The sequence below is a fragment of the Lynx canadensis genome, chromosome E1 (genome assembly GCF_007474595.2).
Source record: "Lynx canadensis isolate LIC74 chromosome E1, mLynCan4.pri.v2, whole genome shotgun sequence".
NCBI lineage: Eukaryota > Metazoa > Chordata > Mammalia > Carnivora > Felidae > Lynx > Lynx canadensis.
The window spans coordinates 27,002,245-27,022,606 of NC_044316.2; the positions used below are offsets into that span (position 1 = coordinate 27,002,245).

Consider the following 20,362-nt stretch of genomic DNA (forward strand, 5'->3'; position numbering starts at 1 on the left):
CACTTTATTGTCAAATTAGTACCAGAGGTGGGAACATCATAAAATGGATACAGGATTGTTGCATGATTTTTTTTACCGCAATACCTGAGATTTGTTGTCTCACAGCTTTGAAGAATGAAGAGGTGGACACAGAATAAAATGAGCAGCAGGCAAAAGTTTATTAGAATATAAGATTAGAAAGTAAGAATAGTATGAAAGCTCTCTTTGCAGAAAGGGGGCATTTGAAAGTGAATGCTCCCAACTATAGGCAAGGGTCTTCATTTTATAGGGTTTTGGTTGGCCTCTCCTTCCCCCCCATTCCTTCTCAGGTTCTATCCTTATTGGCTTGATAACTCTAAGTGTTGGGTTGTCCACTCCTGATTGGCTCGACTCCATTGTGTGAGGAGTTAGAATACGGTCATACTGTCCCTCATAAACATAAGTTTTATGGTTTACTTACTTTAGTTAGGTATTTTGATTGTCAAATTCCTAAGGGGAACCTGAGGGGCACAGGTGGTGTCTGTTACGTTCTTAGAGGAGCCTTACGCTCGAGGAAGTTTGCTGTGGCCAACACTCCCAGCATTGTTGCAAAATGTGTGTTTTCCCCACCCAGGGACCTCAGGTCCTAACCATTCCCTCTCTGCCTATCTTATCTTTCCCTATCATAGGATTGAGAATTTCATTAAATACTAAGCAAAAACAACATCTAAGTGCTGGAAAATAGACTATCCATGTGGATTATTTGGAATAGTAGTTGGAGAGTAAGAACCTAGTATTTTCCTGTGCCCAGTGAAATGAAGAATAAATAATGATGGGGCGCCTGGGTGGCGCAGTCGGTTAAGCGTCCGACTTCAGCCAGGTCACGATCTCGCGCGTCCGTGAGTTCGAGCCCCGCGTCAGTCTCGGCTGATGGCTCAGAGCCTGAGCCTGGTTCCGATTCTGTGTCTCCCTCTCTCTCTGTCCATCCCCCGTTCATGCTTCTGTCTCTCTGTGTCCCCAAAAATAAATAAACGTGGAAAAAAAAAAAGAATAAATAATGAAATGAGAAGAGGAGGAAAAGAAGAAGAAATATTTACTAAGAATTGGACAGTGCACCTGGTGGTTCAGTCAGTTAGGCATCGGACCTTGATTTCGGCTCAAGTCATGATCTCATGGTTTGTGGGTTCGAACCTTATGTCAGCTCTGTGCTGACAGCAGGAATCCTGCTTGGGATTCTTTTTCTCCCTGTCTCCCTGCCTTCTCTCCTCTCTCTCTCTCTCTCAAAACTAAGTAAATAAACCGAAAGAAAGAAAAAAGAAAGAAAGAAGAAAAAGAAAGAAGAAAGAAAAAGAAAAGAAGAAGAAAGAAAAGAAGAAAAGGAAAGAAAAAGAAAGAAGAAAGAAATTGGAATGTGCTGGGTACCTCAGGTACACTATCTCATTAATCCAGAATGGTAGTGTAATATTATTTTGATTAACAGGTCACTAAATAGACATCGCTCAGAGTATACGCCATGGATCTGGGACCAAACTTGGTCCTGTCAATTTCCAGAATCCAAATCTTTTTTGTTGCTGTTTTAGCTTATGTGAACATTATTCTAAACAACAATAAAGATTTTAAAAGAAAACAAACACAATCTTAAATATGGGGGATATCTTATGGTAAAGACTTCTTTGTACTTTTCGTAGATGTGTTTAGAAATTTTTTGCTTGGATCAACTCTAAGTTTAGTTAAACACACATAACTGTAGTATATTCAGTTTTCAGTGAATTTTCCTAGATAATCAAACGAGATTTTGGTGGCATATCTCATGATTCCTCTATCCTCCCCCACCAGTCCCTCATTCCAGAAGTCCTAGAATGGATGGTATTTAGAACAGAACTCTGTGGCATGCTGCCTACCTAGATTCCCCTGCTTCAGGACCAGAAGCACTCATTCCTCCACCTGCTAGGAGAGTTGGTTGACAGCTCTCAGATAAACATCTTTCCAAGAATTGCCCTTCCTCAACTGAAGAAGGCTACCTTGCTGAGGTCATGCCCTTCTCCCTGGTGGGCAGCCACTGCTGATGACTGGCCAATGATGGGAGAGGTTTTTAGGTGCTTAGTAAGCAAACTGCGCTGGGAGAGGATGGCTCAAGAAGCTCAAGATGCCAGGACAGGTCAAACTCTGTCCTCTTAGTGCCCCCACCAGCAGCTGCAGACATTCTGGCCCCCTTGATAACCCTTCCCCAAAATAGACACTGTGCTCAGGAGCGTGGGAGCCAGGTATGGGGTCACCACCAAGGCTGAGAGGGAGGAAGAGGACCTCACTGACTTTAAAGAATTAGGTGGATACTGGTTAGAGTTGTTTGCCTTCACCTCTCGCTGGAGGAACAGCAGCTGCAGGCAGAGCTATTTTATGATGTGTGGCTGTTTGCCAGGAACAGTACTATTTAGCCATTAAGATGCAAAACAACAGTTTCACAGGATGTTTGAGGCTTTGTTTTTATTGTAGCTTTCTTACTAAGTGCCAGACACTGTGCCAAAATTTATGTGTGCACTATCTCATTTAATCTTTACAATAGCCCTTTGACACCAGGGTTGTATTAACCGATTAAAAAACCGAAGTTTAGAGAGATTAGGGAATTGCCCCTGGAATTCACCATAATAAAGAACATCTAGCAAGCATCAGCCAAGTCTGTCAGGAATTTCAGAGTTTTGACTGCTGTTTTCCACTGACCCCCCATGATGTTGTAGCTCACCATAATCATCCAAAGACCTCGTGTGACAAGCTGAAAAAGATCCAGCTACCATCTTCCTATCAGCAGCAGTGCCTAACAATGTGTTTTGTAGATAGAAACTGACTTGAATTAAAAGGTGCTGACAGATCTCTTTAAAAATAGATGTCAATGTGATAGACCACAAGCATATCAAAAAAGGCAGAGTTGACTTTTATTCACACTGTGGAAAAGAATGAAGTCCCATCCTCATTCATCAGAGTCTTCTATTACCTGTAACAAAGCAGAACTCGCAAAATCAGGTCCCAAGGTGATGTGTTTTTCTACAACTAAAAGTAGAATGATGTGAAATGCTGTCACTGCCCTTCGAGATAAGTGGTGAGGTGGACACATCTACCTGCGGTGAACAGCTTCCTTCTGAGCAGTTCCCTGCTGCCTGCCTTTGGCTCCCCACCCCCCCACCCCCCGGGTCCCCGGGTGCTGACACAGTTCCTGGCACATAGGAGCCTTTGGATAAATCTGTATGAAGGTCAATGTGCTGTTCTCAGTGACGTCCCAGGGTTCTGGGACCAGGAAAAGAATCAACCTTTATCGAACACCACTGAGCATCAGTACTATGCTAAGTGTTGGGGGGTACAAAGGCGGATTCAGACAGCTACAAAATTTGCAGGGTCCGGTGCCAAATGGAAATGAGGGGTGCTGCACCTTGTTCAGAAATTAAGAATTTCAAGACAGTGACAGCAGAGCATTGAACCAAATGTGGGTCTTGTGTGACTGCATAGGTTACATGTCCAGGAAACTGGCCCCCAGTGAATTAGAAAGTTTCTGTTATCAAAGGGGTTCTCAGCTCAGTGGTCAAGAAAAAGGCACACCAATGATGATTTGGTGTGATAAAAAGTGTGAGTTGGGGAGGGGTATGAGTGTTATGAGAGCAAAGAATCATTTAGACCTCACCAGGTATTATAATCTCCTTTTTTTTTAACCTAAACTATTTTTACTGTATTGCCTGTTTAATGGCTTTATGTGGTATCGGTCACATACCACACAATTCAATCCACCCATTTAAAGTATACAATTCAATGTTTTTAGTATATTGATAGAGATGTGTAACCATTACCACAATCAATTTAGAACATTTTCATCCCTCCAAAAAAGAAACTCTATTCTCATTAACAGTCACTTCCCAGTTTCCTTCACTCCTCCCAACCCTAGGTAACCAGTAATTTTGTTTCTGTCACTATAGATCTGCCTATTCCTAGGAATGGAATTGTTGGTTATATGGTAACCTCTGTGTTCCTGTTTGTTTTTTTTTTAATAACAGCTTTATTGAGATGTAATTCATATACCATAAATATACGCTCTTAAATGTGCAACTCAGTGGTTTTTTGTGTATTACAGAGCTATACAGTCGCTACTATCTAAGCTAGAACATTCTCATCACCCCAAAAAGAAATCTCTTACCCCTTAGCAGTCATTCCCTATTTCCCCCTCCCTGCAGGTCCTGGCAGCCACTAATCTGCCTTCTGTCTCTATGGATTTGCTATCCTGGAAATTTCATATAAAACGGAATCGTTATATAATATATTGTGTCGGTGTCTGGCTTCTTTCACTTAGCATAATATTTCAAGGTTCACCCATTTTGTAGCACATGTATAATCTCTATTACAGACGAGGAAACCAAGACTCTGGGAAGCTAAATGATTTGCTCAAGCCCACACAAGTGAAAGTAGCAATATCAGGCGGTGAACAACCATACCAGTTTACCAGGACCATCTCAATTTTAGCAGCGAATGTCCCATTCTTGGGAAATACTTAGTCTAGTCAACCAGGTGATCACCCCAGGCAGGACTCAGCCTAGTCTGCCGCAGTACAATTGAGTGGCTTTTGTGTGAGAAAGAAACCTGCAGGACTCTTCAGGTGAACCAAGCCAGCGTTATCCTAGAATAGTAGGAAATTGGACATTATCTCAATATCCCTTAAGTCAATTTTTGTGCTCCTTTCATTTATTTATCTAAATTTTCCATTTAATATTCCCAACTTCCCCCCCACCCATCCTCCACGATTTTTTCCATAGCACTACACAATTTACTGTATTACTATTATTATTACTTACTTATTATATTGTTTCTGTCTCCACCACTCCCCTCCTGAATATAAGATTCACGGGAACAGGAGATTGCTGTTTTGTTCATTTACGTATCCCGGTTGCCTAAAATAGTGTCTGGCTTGTATTTTACCGAATAATCCTTATCTGACACTAGACCTGCATTAGGATGTCTAGCAAGCCTATTTTAAATCTACCAGAAGGTGACTATGACAATTGGTCATGATAATACTCTTAAAATTCCTAGGTATAGTATGAAAGTCCAAGACTTTTTTCTCTCTCTCTCTCTTTTTGCTAAGTCTTAAAACCCCCAAAGAAGTTGAAAGAATAGCTAATAAACATCCTAAATCCTTACATAGATTTACTCATTATTAACATTTTGCCACAATTGCATCTACCCCACAACACACACACACACCACACTATACATACTCAGTAGAGCACACAATTCTTGATCTCAGGGTTGTAAGTTCAACACCACGTTGGGTGTAGAGATTACTTAAAATGAAATCTTTAAAAAAAAAAAGTAGGATGACGTTATATAACCCTAAATGCCTAAAATATGGATCTTCCTGAAAAAGAAATTCTACTAAATAACCCACAATACCAATACTATCACACCTCAGCAAATTAACATTAGATCAAATGATACAATTTAATTATGTCTATATCAAATTTCTCTAATGGTTTTTAAAATGTCTTTTATAAGCAGGATTTTTTTCTCCTCTGATGCAGAAGACTTATACAGTGCATTTGGTTGTATCCGCTTACTCCTTGTTAGTCTAGAAAAATCTCTGCCTTTTGGTGGTTTTTGTGACATTGAACTTTTTTAAGAAACTAAGCTAGTTGTCTTACAAGTCTTTTCCGAACGACTGGATTTTCCTATTTTCTTATGTTTAGATTCAGACAAGAATTCTGCATAAGGGGTGTTGTGTACCTCTTCCTGCATGAGATCAGAAGCTGCACATTGTCTATTGGTGATGCCAAAGTTTGACTGCTTGGTAAGATGATGTCTACAGATTGTGCAATGTAAAGATACATTTTCCTTTTGGAATTATTAACTGATCTCTCAGATGCTACTTTGAAGCCACATGATTATCTTGTTCCTCAATATCCTTTCACTCAATAGCTTTAGCATCTGTTAATGATGGTACCCTGACACAATTATTATACTGGCAGCTGCAAACTCTAATATTCATCTACATGTACAAGCTGACATGCTTTTGAATCACTGTGAACACAGGTTTTTTACATTTCATTTAGTGTGTTATAATCCACTACCATCATTAATTTTTTTAACTTTACTTATTTATTTATTTATTTATTTATTTTGAGGGAGAGTGTGAGTGGGGAGGGGCAGAGAGAGAGGGAAAGAGAGAGAATCCCAAGCAGGCTCTGTGCTGTCAGTGCAGAGCCCAACACAGGACTCTAACTGAACAATGAGATCATGACCTGAGCCGAGATCAAGAGTTGGACGCTTGGGGCACCCAGGTGGTTCAGTCGTTAAGCATCTAACTTTTGGTTTCGGCCCAGGTCATGATCTCACAGTTCATGGGTTCACGCCCTGCATCAGGCTCTGCACTGACAGCATGGAGCTTGCTTGGGATTCTCTCTCTCTCTCTCTCTCTCTCTCCCTCTCTCTCTGCCTCTTCCTGCTCTTGCTCTCTCTCTCAAAATAAATAAAAACATTAAAAAAAAAAGAGTTGGATGCTTGACTGACTGAGTCACCCAGGCACCCCTACCATCATTAATTTTTTTGAAGCCCAAATTGCCCCAAATTTGGCAACTGAGTGCTCCTAAAACCCAAGCTTTATAATATTAGCTAATGTATGTGTCACAAAATATATTTGGGGGCCACGAAATGCAAAAAAAAAAGACCATTCATATATTATTAAATGCTTTCTGGATAGTTTGTGGCACAAAGTGTTTGCTACCTAAAACAAGTATAGAAAGAATCTGTTGACAATACCTTTGATATTCTTAGAAGCTATGTTGTAGAATGTTTTCTTTAAACTTGATGTATTGTAATAGGACTTCTTCCTAAGAATACCAATGAATTTTTATCTTTATATATATTTTTAAGCTTGTAACAAGATTTTAAATATCTTCAAACCAACTTTTCAAAGTGGCACATGAAGAGCTGGAAAATTAATACAACTGCTTTGGGTGCTGGAAATTTCATTTCCTGAGCAATGTTGATGGAGTATAAAAATAGAAGGAAACTCTAAGTAGCACCCAGATAGATAGAATTGAGTCGGAATTCAAGTTATAGAAAGACAGACAATGGCTTTACCCCATGAGGACTATATTTCTCCTCATATGATAAAAAAGCCAAGGTGGTCAGTTCAGGGCTAATGAAGCTGCTCAATGATATCATCAAGCTTTCCTCCTTCTTTCTATTCCACCATTCTTAGTCTGTCACTTTTGTCCCATGTTAAAAGATGACTACTGAACCTCTAGGTTGTTGCATTTGTGTCCTTGGTCAGGAAGAAGAGGGAAGGGATAGGAGGCCAAACTGAGTGAAAGAACGTTCTCAGAAGCCCCAACCAGATACTTGCGTTTATTTCTTGGCCAGAATTGGAACACATGGTCCCCTTCCCTGCAAGGGAGTCTACAGTAGAAGAAAGCAGAGAAGGAAGCTACAAATAGATTTTGGTACTTAGTACACAGTATCTACAAGCATGTAAATAGCTAGGCATCTTTAGTTTTATTTCACAAAAGTGACATCTAAAGATGTTAACATGGCCAAATTCTGTTGCCTTCCATTCATAAAACAAAACATTTTTTATTTTTTTTAAATTTACATCCAAGTTAGTTAGCATATAGTGCAATAATGAGTTCAGGAGTAGAATCCAGTGATTCATCCCCTTTATATAACACCCAGTGCTCAACCCAACAAGTGTCTTCCTTAATGCCCCTTGCCTGTTTAGCCCATGGCCCCACCCATAACCCCTCCAGCAACTCTCAGTTTGTTCTCTATATTTAAGAGTCCCTTATGTTTTGTTCCCCTCCCTGTTTTTTATATTATTTTTGCTTCCCTTCCCTTATGTTCATCTGTTTTGTATCTTAAATTTCACATGAGTTAAGTCATGATATTTGTCTTTCCCTGACTAATTTCGCTTAGCATAATGCACTCTAGTTCCATCCACATTGTTGCAAATGGCAAGATTTCATTCTTTTTGATTGCCAGGTAATACTCCATTGTATGTTGTATGTATATTGATATATGGTATATATATTTGGTATATATGGTATTATGGTGTATATATGATATATATGGTGTATTATATGGTGTGTATATTATATATAGGGTATATATATATATGGTATATATATATTGGTGTGTGTGTATATATATACACACACATATGTATAGGTATATACCAAATCTTCTTTTTTTTTTTTTTTAATTTTTTTTTTCAATGTTTTTATTTATTTTTGGGACAGAGAGAGACAGAGCATGAACGGGGGGGGGGCAGAGAGAGAGGGAGACACAGAATCGGAAACAGGCTCCAGGCTCTGAGCCATCAGCCCAGAGCCCGACGCGGGGCTCGAACTCACGGACCGCGAGATCGTGACCTGGCTGAAGTCGGATGCTTAACCGACTGCGCCACCCAGGCGCCCCTATACCAAATCTTCTTTATCCATTCATCTGTCCATGGACATTTGGACTCTTTCCATACTTTGGCTATTGTCGATAGCGCTGCTATAAACACTGCGCTTTTGAAACAGCACACCTGTATCCTTTGGATAAATACCTAGTAGTGAAATTGCTGGGTCGTAGGGTAGGTCTATTTTTAATTTTTTGAGGAACCTCCACACTGTTTTCCAGAGTGGCTGCACTAGTTTGCATTCCCACCAGGAATGCAGAAGAGATCCTCTTTCTCTGCATCCTCCAACATCTGTTGTTGTCTGAGTTGTTCATTTTAGCCATTCTGACAGGTGTGAGGTAGTATCTCATTGTGATTTTGATTTGTATTTCCCTGATGATGAGTGAGGTGGAGCACTTTTTCATGTGTCTGTTAGCCATCTGGATGTCTTCTTGAAAAGTGTCCATTCATGTCTTTTGCCCATTTCTTCACTAGACTATTTGGTTTTTTGGGTGTAGAGTTTGATAAGTTCTTTATAGATTTGGATACTCACCCTGTATCTGATATGTTGTTTGCAAATATCTTCTCCCGTTCTGTCAGTTGCCTTTTATTCTTGCTGATTGTTTCCTTTGCCGTGCAGAAGATTTTTATCGTGATGAGGTCCCAATAGTTCACTTTTGCTTTTGTTTCCTGTGCCTCTGGAAATATGTTTAGTAAGAAGTTGCTGTGGCCGAGGTCAAAGAAGTTTCAAAGCAAAAAAATTTTTGAGCATCTTCTATGTACTATTATTTCTTTGAGAATATAAAGATAAAGGCAATATACGACTTCATTTGTTCTCTTTATAACATCATTTTGAAAGTTTCAAGTAGCAGTCCCAGCACTCAGGGGACAAACAGGTGTGCTCAGCTTTATGTTGCTTCTTCATATCAGTTTCAAACCCAATCAAAACAGGAATTGAATCACTCCTTTGAGTTAACCAGCTCAGTCAACTATTCAATGTTCTGTCATGTAAACAGTTCCCTTTCTGAAAAATTACCCTAAATTACATTCGTATTCAGACAGTCTTGCCAAACTAACTGAGCTTGGTTGAACCAGCATTATTTGCAATGTTTACAGCAACTTGTATATGTTTATAGGACAAATGATAGCTTGTATTATACTAAATGATAATAGAGATCTATTTGGGGTAACCTACCTACAAATGCAACTTAAAAATCCTAGCGCTATCACCCTAATTTCTTGTCTGAATAGGCAAAGCATAAAATCTAGATTTCCTTAAAAAAACTGTTGCAATGGGGCGCCTGGGTGGCGCAGTCGGTTAAGCGTCCGACTTCAGCCAGGTCACGATCTCGCCGTCCGTGAGTTCGAGCCCCGCGTCAGGTTCTGGGCTGATGGCTCGGAGCCTGGAGCCTGTTTCCGATTCTGTGTCTCCCTCTCTCTGCCCCACCCCGTTCATGCTCTGTCTCTCTCTGTCCCAAAAATAAAAAAAAAATAATAATAATAAAAAAAAAGTTGAAAAAAAAAAAAACTGTTGCATTAGGCTTCAAATTTGCATAGATTTTCTAGATCAGAGATAGGCATACTATAGCCCATGGGCCAATTCTGGACTGTCTGTTTTAAATAAAGTTTTATTGGAACACAGACATACCCATGTGTTTATGTATTGTCTAAAGCTGCTTTGTAACTACAACTGGCAGTGCTGAGTAGTTGTGATAGAGACTGTTTGGCCCTTAAGCCTAAAATATTTGCTACCTGGCCCTTTACAGAAAAAGTTTTATTTATCATGACTTAGCATATATTAGGTGCTCAATAAATGCTTCTTCCTTTATTGAATGAATATATTCAAGGCTTTTTAGTTGGATATGATAAATCAAGAAACCAACAAATCTAAACACAAAGCATTTTATACATCCCCAATTTATCTAATATTTGCTTGTTTCATGGTAGCTTGCTTCTGTTGACAGACCATATGCCTCACAAAGAACATATTAATACTTTGAGATTCCAGAATGCAAACTGCTCTAGGTCCAAGTTCTCAAAGAGTTGGTCTTTGGGCTAAATATGTCTCACTGACATGTTTTATTTGGCCCACATGATGTTACTGTTGTTTGTTTTTAAGTAGCATTAGCTGCCAACATTTAAAAATAAGGAGACTTCACACAATAATCGAAATTTCCAGCTTCTCTTGAAGATTTGAAAGATCAGGCAGACAATGGGGGGTACACAAATGGATAGGGCCATAACCACCTGGGGCCGAGTAGCTGTTGCCTCCCCAGATGGGGTAAATGCTCTCCAGTTCACCACAGTTCCAACCACTCGCTATAGTCTTACGGCTGACCCCAGCCAGGTACCTTATCTGCCTGGCCTTCTGTAGACAATTGTACTTAGGATCATTACTCTAGGAGTATCATTAGCTACAAAGGCCCCTCAACTATCACACAAGTTGACAGCTATACATTTGCTTCATCTCTTGGATTGAAAATAGACTGGTACATCTGAAGACAAAACAGGAAATATTGACAATGCTATTAAGACCGTTACCTTCGTGGCACCTGGGTGGCTCAGTAAGTTAAGCGTCCGACTTTGGTCCAGGTCATGATCTAACGGTTTGTGAGTTTGAATCCCAGGTTGGGCTCTGTGCTCACAGCTCAGAGCCTGGAGCCTGCTTTGGATTCTGTGTCTCCCTCTCTCTCTGCCTCTCCCCTGCTTGTGCTCTGTCTCTGTCTCTCTCTCTCAAAAATAAATAAAATGTAAAAAAAAAAAAAAAAAAAAAAGACCGTTGCCTTCATTCCAACTAGAACACAACTTGATTCCACCCCCTCTTTCCTTTTTCAAACAAGCCTGAGGACTCAACCTGCTTCCCTTCCAGCTATTCAGGTCCTTCCACCCACTCCATCCCCTGGAGTTGTTTACCTCAACCCCTGGAGTGCTGTCTCCCCAGTTCCCTGCTTCCTTGCTGCCCTTGAACACAAACACCGTGGCCTTTTTTGTTTTTAGAGTTTTACTGTTAATCATTACAGGGAAACAGGCAGGAAATAACAAAGGAGGAAATTACAAAGTTTAAAAAAACCCTTACAGTCCATAGTCCCTGATTCTCTTGATGAGGTGGCACCTGGAAGTATCCTGTTTTTATCTCTCCTGTTAGGTTCTCATTGCTGGTGGATTATATTTTTTTACAAAGGGCGGAGAGATTCTGTATATCCAAATGGTGCTGAAGAATCACCTTGATGGAACTGGAACCATTAGGTGGCAGCACAGGGCATATCTTTTCAAGTCTTTCTGTATCAGGCTGGTGGATGTGAGGCACCAAATTGTCTAGGAAAGGATAACTTAGTACCATATCAGGGCAAGCATTTGGGCTGAAACCAGCAAGAGGATAAGAGCCTACTAAGAGGCTCCCAGTCACATTGTGCTGTCAGGTAGCCAAGTGTGGATTTTTTGTCTCCTCTGTGCCTTACCCTGATATGTTAAGAATCTTCAAGTCTGACACCTTGATTTTATAGACAGAGGCTTGACTGTCCTCCTGTTGGTTCCAGGCCATGAGACTAGTCAAACATTCTTGCAGTTTCGCTAGACCCCTGGTCTGTCCCTTCTGGTTAAAAGTCTGCTTCATATAGTTAAAGACTAATTTTTCTAGTTTTAAAGGTGAAACTAAGATGGGGTCCTTTGCCTCTGACAGAGCAGGGCTTTTTATAAGAAACAGAGACTTCACTAGACAGGTAAACAAAAGTAAGCTTTGGTTGTGTCTCAACTGACTTAACCCATCTGAGAGAAAAGTGAGGGCCCCTTATCCAGAAGGGGAGTTATGGCTCTCAACACTCTATACAGGCTAGTGTGTGCTCACCTTTATGGGACCAGCTAGTATCAATGTGGCTCTTAACAAGGGTGGCCTAACATATCAGGGCTAGGCCATGCACATCCAAATAATTCACCAATCCTCTTAAATTACATTAGTAAAACCCACTCATACTCCTAGAATTTAAACACAGATTCAAACAACTGCTTTATAATAAAATCATGTCCTCAGGCTTCGATTAGCTTAGAGGACTGTCTCATGACCAAAGGGGGAAGAGGCCTTACTGTGAGATAGCATTTGCTTGAAGGGGTCAGATCTCAGAAGAAGAATTTTGTTGGAAACTACCACCACCAATATAGTCTTACTTGCTTATGTTGCACAATTCTGAGTGTTGTAGGGCCTTGCTACTCAAGTTGTGGTCTTCTGACCAGCAGCAATACCTGGGAGCTGGTTAGAAATACAGAATTTCATGTGTGCCTGGGTGGCCCAGTTGGTTGAGCATCCAACTTTGGCTCAGGTCATTGATCTCACAGTTCGTGAGTTCAATGCCCCACATGGAGTTCTGTGCCGACAGCTCAGAGGCTGGAGCCTGCTTCAGATTCTGTGTCTCCCTCTCTTTCTGCCCCTCTGCCACTCGTGCTTTGTCTCCCCTCAAAATAAATAAACATTAACAAAGAAAAAGAAAAAAAATACAGAATCTCAGGCCCAACCCATTCCTGCTGAATCAGCATTTCCCATTTTATCAAGGTCCCCTATCAATGCCCATGCACAGTAAAGCTTGAGAAGCACTGCTTTAGAACACCCTAGAGAAATACACCCTTAAATGGTCCCAACCTCAAAGAACTTAGAGACTAGCTTAAGAGCACAAACCACATATGTGAAAAATGTCTTGAGAATGCCAGTAAGAAATGTGTCATTAACACCATGTAGGGTTGCCCTAGAACATATAGAACACCCACATTTTGAAAGGGTACAAAAGAACTATTATGGGTAAGAGGTTGTCCTGTGAGGTGTCAGGTGGTGAGATTCTGATAAGCATGTATTAATGGAGAGGGAAAGGACAGGGGAAGGCATTTCAGTGGAGAGGTCAGGATAAAACCTGGGAGGAGGCAAATGAAATTCTAGGCAGGACAGTGGCCTACATATGTTTTATTATCTTATGCATGTCCCCAGACTTTCATGGGGTCCTTATTACATATTGCCTTTCTGCTGTGGCCGCACATGCATATGACCTCAACACATGTTAGGTCTTTTGGTTTAGTCAGTGGTTCTTGTGGGAATTCTTCAAAGCATTCACCAACATGCAAACTTTTTTCCTTTGGATTCAAACAGGCAGGTCCTTACCCCTTTCCTTTCTTGTACAGTTGCTGTGATTTCTAGCTCTTCTTTTATAATCCAGTAAAAGGAAATTCCTTACATGTGCACTCTCATAAATTGCTTGAGCCTTTCTAATGTGGTGCAAATCTTCCCTGTAAAGCTTCTTAATCAGATCTCATAAAGATTAGCCCAAATGTGTTTTCAGTTTCTAGATAAAGTTAATCATCCTGGAGGGCCAGGAATTAACATGAAAAACTGGAAACTTGTGGTGTTCCTGTCTTTATGTCTAGGTTAGTTGCAAAGCAAAAGTGATTGCACAGGAAATGAAATCCAGAGTTTCAGTGTTTATTTTCCAAATGAGCTGGTGTGATAGTAACCCTCTCCTCTTCATACCCGTATTTTGATAACCCAGAGTTGACCCAGGATGAAACAGTGGGTTTTGAAATGGAGAGTGTAAGAGCGCCCCCACTGGATGCCTGAGGAACGCACATTAGGAGAGCCTGTCAGGCCTTTCTGAAGCCAGCACAGGTAAACTGGAGACTCCAGACATGGAAATATGATCAATTTGAGGAAATAACACCCTTTTATACAATTCTTTAATTCCACCATAAGCTCAGGGACTCTTCCCCTTCTCTGAGCACCGTTGTGGGTCACTGACATGAGGATGGAGCGCTGAATCTGTCCAAGTGGGTGTCACCTTTGGCTTCAGGGCTGCAAATTCCTTTGACCAGCACCACTCTAGTAGGAAGGGCCCTCAATTGCCCAGGAGCAGCTCTGTCACCGCTTACCAGCAAAGCAGCTTGTCACCAGCTGCCCAGGACACCCCAGGAAAAAAAAAAAGTTTCCTGTATTCACAGAGATAATTTGAGTTGATAGGAATAGCATCAGGGGAAGAGAATGGCGTCACCAAATCAATACTTGAGCTTCACAAATTAATGTCTTGGCTCTGGCTCTGAGTTTATATTCAGGAGGGCCACTGCTCCCAGACAGAGACACTAAACGGAACAGACATTTCATTCCAAACAAGAGCAAATTCCCTTTCCTTAATGAGGAGTCAACTAGAGACCTGATATGTTAAAGAAAATTCATTGAGAACATCCATTAACTGTGAATTTTATGTTTATTGTGGCACACCTCTAGGAAACAATGTGGAGATGCTGGGAGAGGGGAGCTGCATGCCTGATGTGAATGCTGATTATGGAAATGAATCTTTCTACACCCATGTTCACGGCAGGCATTATGTGCAATAGCCTAAAACAGAAGTAACCCAAGTGTTCATGGATAGATGAATGGTAAAAAAAAAAACAAAAACAAAAATGTGGATAGATACATACAATGAGATGTCATTCAGCCTTTTTAAAGGAAGGAAACCTTGATATGAGCCACAATATGGATGGATGCTGAAGACATTATATTAAGTGAAATAAACCAGTCGCAAAAGGACGAATCTTATATGATTGCATTTACATGAAGCACTAGCGTAGTTATGTTCGTAGAAACAGAAAGTAGAATGGTGGTTTCCAGGGTCTCAGGTGAGGGGCAATGGGAGTTATAGGTGGACACGGAGTCTCAGTTTAAGAGATGAGAAAGCTCTGGAGATGGGTGGTGGTGATGGTTGCACAACAATGGAACGTACTTATTGCTACTGAACTGTAAACTTAAAAATGGTTAAGATGGTAAATTTCGTTATGCATATTTTGTCACAATAGGGGGGAACTATGAATTTTTCATCCATCAGTTAGAGAGCAAGCCCTTTATTTATTTATTTTTTTCATTTATAGCCTGCATTTTTTTTCAATATATGAATTTATTGTCAATTAGTTTCCATACAAACACCCCAGTGCTCATCCCAAAAGATGCCCTCTTCAATACCCCATCACCCACCCTCCCCTCCCTCCCACACCCATCAACCCTCAGGTTGTTCTCAGTTTTTTAAGAGTCTCTATATGGCAAGCCCTTTATTTAAAGGAATCTCAACATCATTGGTTCCAAGGAGATTTCTTGGAAATGTTCAATGGAGTACAAATAGTTTTAACCCCTGATTGAGTTTACTTTTGGACATAAATTTATAATCATAGAGGTTGACAAACTTATTACATATCAAACAGCCAATTAAAACAACACAGATTGCAACATGGGTGACATAAGATTTACCAGCTAAGCAGTTTTTCAGTTTTGTAAATCAGGGTTTTCAAACTTGAATGTGAATGGGAATCACGGAGGCATCTTGTTAAAATGCAGATTCTGATTTAGTAGGCTTGGGCTGAAGTTTAAAATTCCATTTGTCTAAACAGCTCCAGGTGCTGCTGATTCTGCTGGTCCAGGGACCCATTTTAAGTAGCAAGAGTGTAGATCTCTCTTCAGTTAAGATTCCTGGCCACACCTTGGAGATAATAGCCCCCTCCTTAAAACTGAACATTGGCATGTCCAAGTTTGAATAAAAGAAGAGTTTCTGGGTGTTATTAATTACTTCTGGGATCCTCTTACTTTTCTTCTTACTGCCATCAAAATTCAGGTCTTAGAGAACTACAACTCCTTCTTTTTCTTCAGCTCAAGCATGGACAAAACATAAATAAATCTTTAAGTATAGGCGAGATCACCTGCAATTTCCAAAATCATGCTTGCAGGAAGGATGAAGGAAGGAAGGAAGAAGAGAAGCAGTCAAAACAGAGAGAGACAGAGGGAGAGTGGGAAATAAGACAAAAACCAAAAGCAAAAGACTTCTGAAGTCCTTTATAAGAATCCTTCAGTGTCTGTCCATTGTTTTCAGGCTAAAAATTCAGACTCCACAGAAGGGCTTATCAGGGCCTGGTGAGGTCCCTGTCCACCTCTCCCAGATCATCTCCTGCCATTCCCCTCCATGTTCAGCCATTAGGAAGTCTATTTTTCCTTGCCTTTACAGTTATTCTCTTCCTGATCTGGAACCTCATCCCCCTCCTTGTATCACCTGGCTGAGGCATTGTCTCTTCTGGAAAGACTTCTCTAACCATGTTTGCCACCCTCATTTCCTCCCCTCTCTGTCTTCAGCTGCACTCAGTGCTTACCTCTATCACAATACTTCACTATATACATATATATATATAACACACACACACACACACACACACACACACATATATATATACTTTTAAATTTTTTAAATATATTTTTGAGAGAGACAGACACAGCATGAGCAGGGGAGGAGCAGATGGAAAGCGACACACAGAATCTGAAGCAGGCTCCAGGCTCTGAGCTGTCAGCACAGAGCCCAACACGGGGCTCAAACCCACAAACTGCAAGATCATGACCTCAGCCGAAGTCAGACACTTAACTGACTGAGCCACCCAGGTGTCCCGTACTTCACAATATATTTTAATTGTATTGGACTGTGAGCTCTTTGAGAGGTGGAAGGATGTCTTTCGTCCATAGAACAATGTCTAGAACAAACTCAAACAATTCAATGTTTGTTGAAAGAATGAGCAAGTGCAAAAGAACTGTAACATTGTGTGACGTTTGAGGAAGACATTGCTTAGTTCCTAAAACACCATGAAGCTGCCCTCAGTATGACTTTTCTAAAGGTCAAACACATTGACACCAATTTCGATGTTCCAGCAACTGCAACTGAACTCCCTTATTCTGATAAGCTGTATTACCCCAGCTTCCTCATTTTATAGCATCTTCTCTGGAAGACCAAATGCAAAGAAATACACAAGATGATAACAGTAATTTTTAAAATGGAATTTAGTGGAAGGCTAGAATCTCTTTGAATATTAGTATGCTAGTTGCATTCTTCTTATTGCCAGTGTGGCCCTAAAATAAGTCTTTAGAATTGCAGAGCCTCCAAATTGGAGGTCTCAGGACATCTAGCTGTTACTGGCAACCTCCAAATTGGTATATTTATAATGTATCTGTAGATTTTTACATAGATCCTGCCTGCTTTGTGCAAGGTACAATGCCAGGGCCTGTGGGGATTATCAAACTCCTAATGCCCCCAAAATCTTTGCCCTTTAGTGGTCTGTGCTATTTTATTTCATGGCCTCAGCACCTACCTATCCCCTGGTCAACCTCTAGCCTCCATCTCTCCTGTCAGCTCTAGACAGATGTTTCTACCAGCCATCAGGGCTCTCACACCTGAATGTCATGCACACATCTTACATGTACAATGTCATCATCCCTCCTCCCAAACCAGTTCTTTACTCACTACTCTGGTTAATGGAACCCTCATTTCCTCATCTACTCAGACTATTGATTTCTAAGTCATTCTTAACTGCTTCCTTTCCCACATCATCTCCCATCAATCAATTCTCAAGTCTTCCTGTTCAATCTCTCAAGTCTTCCTTGAACCCATTCTTTTTTTTTTTTTAGTCTTCCTTGAACCCATTCTGTTCCCTCTTTTTCAACTATCAAGACCTTATCACTTCTCATCTAGGTTATTGAAATAACCTTTCTGCTTGTTTCTTTGTCTCCAATCCCTCCCCAGGATAACCCTTCCTGCAGACTACTGCTAGAGCATCTTTCTAAAACCCAAACCTAATATTGCCCTTCCATTACTTAGTCCTTCAACAAATCCCTTTTATCTGTAAAATAAAGTCCAAAGCCCACATCGAGAGCAACAAAGCTCTATGTGACCTACCTTTTACCCCATTTCTCTTCTGACGCTCTCCCTACATACTTCAAGATCCCTCCAAACTCCTTACAGTTTCCTCAGTACACAATGTTGGCTCCTCCTGTAGGGACTTTCCAGATGCTCTACAGTTTCAGCCCAGGAAACTCCTGTTATCTTTAGATCAACTCAAATATCATCTCCTTTGTGAAGACTTCACCTCAAAGCACTTGGTACATGCTTCTATTATAGCACTTCTCATGTTATAATTATTTTTTATACCTCCTCCCCTCTAGTTCCTCTAGGAACTGAGCTCCTAGAATATAGTGGCCATGTCTCACACTGTTTTGTATCTTGGTCTTTGATACAGTACTTAGTGCATTTCAAGCTTACCATGGGGACGCCTGGGTGGCTCAGTAGGTTAAGCGTCCAACTCTTGATTTTGGCTCAGGTCATGATCACATAGTTGGTGGGGTTGAGCCCTGTGTCAGGCTCTGCACTGAGGGCATGGAGCCTGCTTGGGATTCTCTCTCTCTTTCTCTCTCTCTGTCCCTCCCCCACTCACACACTCTCTCTCAAAATAAATAATATTTTTTAAAAAACCTACCATACGGGGCGCCTGGGTGGCGCAGTCGGTTAAGCGTCCGACTTCAGCCAGGTCACGATCTCGCGGTCCGGGAGTTCGAGCCCCGCGTCAGGCTCTGGGCTGACGGCTCGGAGCCTGGAGCCTGTTTCCGATTCTGTGTCTCCCTCTCTCTCTGCCCCTCCCCCGTTCATGCTCTGTCTCTCTCTGTCCCAAAAATAAATAAACGTTGAAAAAAAAAAATTTAATAAAAAAAAAAAACCTACCATAAATGTTCAATGAATGACTAACTGAATAATTGAATGAATAAATGATTGACTGTGATAGGAGTCAGAATAAGAGCAGTAAGAAAGGTGAAAATAGGGCCTCCTGGGTGGCTCAGTCAGTTAAGTGTCAGACTTTGGCTCAGGTCATGATCTCATGGTTCTTGACTTCAAACCCTTCGTCAGGCTCTGTGCCAACAGCTCAGAGCCTGAAGCCTACTTTGGATTCTGTGTCTCCCTCTCCTCTCTGCCCTCCCCTGCTCACACTCTGTTTCTCTCTCTCTCTTTCAAAAATAAATAAACATTAAAAAAAAGAGAGAGGTGCAAATAAAGGTGCAACACTCTGCCATAGTGTTCAGAGGACTGAGTCATATTTATTTGGGAGACCAAAATAAGACTATATAATTGATTGCAATCTTTCAATTTAATCCTATATATTTGTTTATGCCTTAATGCAAGATTCACCCATGGCCCACTTCTCCAAATTTCACCCCAAAACGACACTAATTTTTTTTTTTAAACGACACTAATTTTTAAGAGAGAAGAGAGAAAGAGAGAGAGCATAAGTAGGAGAGGAGCAAAGGGAGAGAGAGAGAATCTTAAGCAGGCACCATGCTCAGAGCAGAGCCTGACTCGGGGCTTGAGCCCACAATCAAGACCTGAGCCAAAACTAGGAGTTGGATGCTTGACTGACTGAGCCAACCATGTACCCCACAAAATGACACTAATTTTAGCTTCTGTCTCTGGTGTAATAGACCTTTAGTTCATATAAAATATATGATATTTCACATAAGAATCTGGATTCATAATAATTTTCCTATTTGTAAATAGAGATCCCTTCTTTTTTTCTAAAAAGGATTTAAGCGACAACCTCCTAATGGCTTATGTGTTCCTACTGTAGCTTCTTGTATAGAAGGTACCTAAATGTTTGCCGAATGAAGATGTAAAGGATTGCTCAGGCCCCACTGATACTTTTGACTTGCTAGGCAAACTCTCATACCTTTAGAGAACTAGCTGTGGTACTTAGCTGAAGCAGCTGTCCCTATCCTGCGTGTCCGACTGCATTTCTGTCCATTTCAATTCACTGGGGTTATATCTTTTTTCACACAGATCTTTTGAACTTAGAACACTGAAGACCTGTGTATCGTCATGGCTCATAGCTCTGTAGTGCTGATCTGCCCCAGTGTGGTTAATGTTTAGCCCCTAAACCATTGCTTGAATGTCCTTAAGTCTAAAAGAATAACAAACACATGCTAATGGATATCTTGCGTTTATTTACTGACAGGTGCTTTGTGAACAGCACCTCAGTTATCCTTTTAGCATCCCTCTCAGGCACATGTCATCCTCCTTTCCAAAAAGTGAAAAGGACACACAGAGCAGGAGAACCCAACACAAGGGCAATTCCTGAGGCACCTGATCAAGAAGCAAAGTCTAGGGGTGCCTGGGTGGCTCA

The 20,362-nt window shown here is 40.9% G+C and overlaps 1 protein-coding gene across 2 annotated transcripts in view; it reads right to left on the reverse strand.

Moving 5' to 3' along the window:
* Positions 1-2,864: 2,864 nt before the first annotated feature.
* The window catches only part of YPEL2 (yippee like 2), a 105,897-nt gene continuing 88,399 nt past the window's right edge, over positions 2,865-20,362 (reverse strand). The window contains exon 4 of one of the 2 annotated variants that reach the window (XM_030296870.1): positions 2,865-2,947. In XM_030296870.1, coding sequence (XP_030152730.1) covers positions 2,924-2,947 — 24 coding nt within the window. In that variant the 3' untranslated portion in view covers positions 2,865-2,923. Of the gene's footprint in view, positions 2,948-15,389; positions 16,032-20,362 lie in introns of those variants that run through there. The other variant, XM_030296871.1, reaches the window with a different exon arrangement.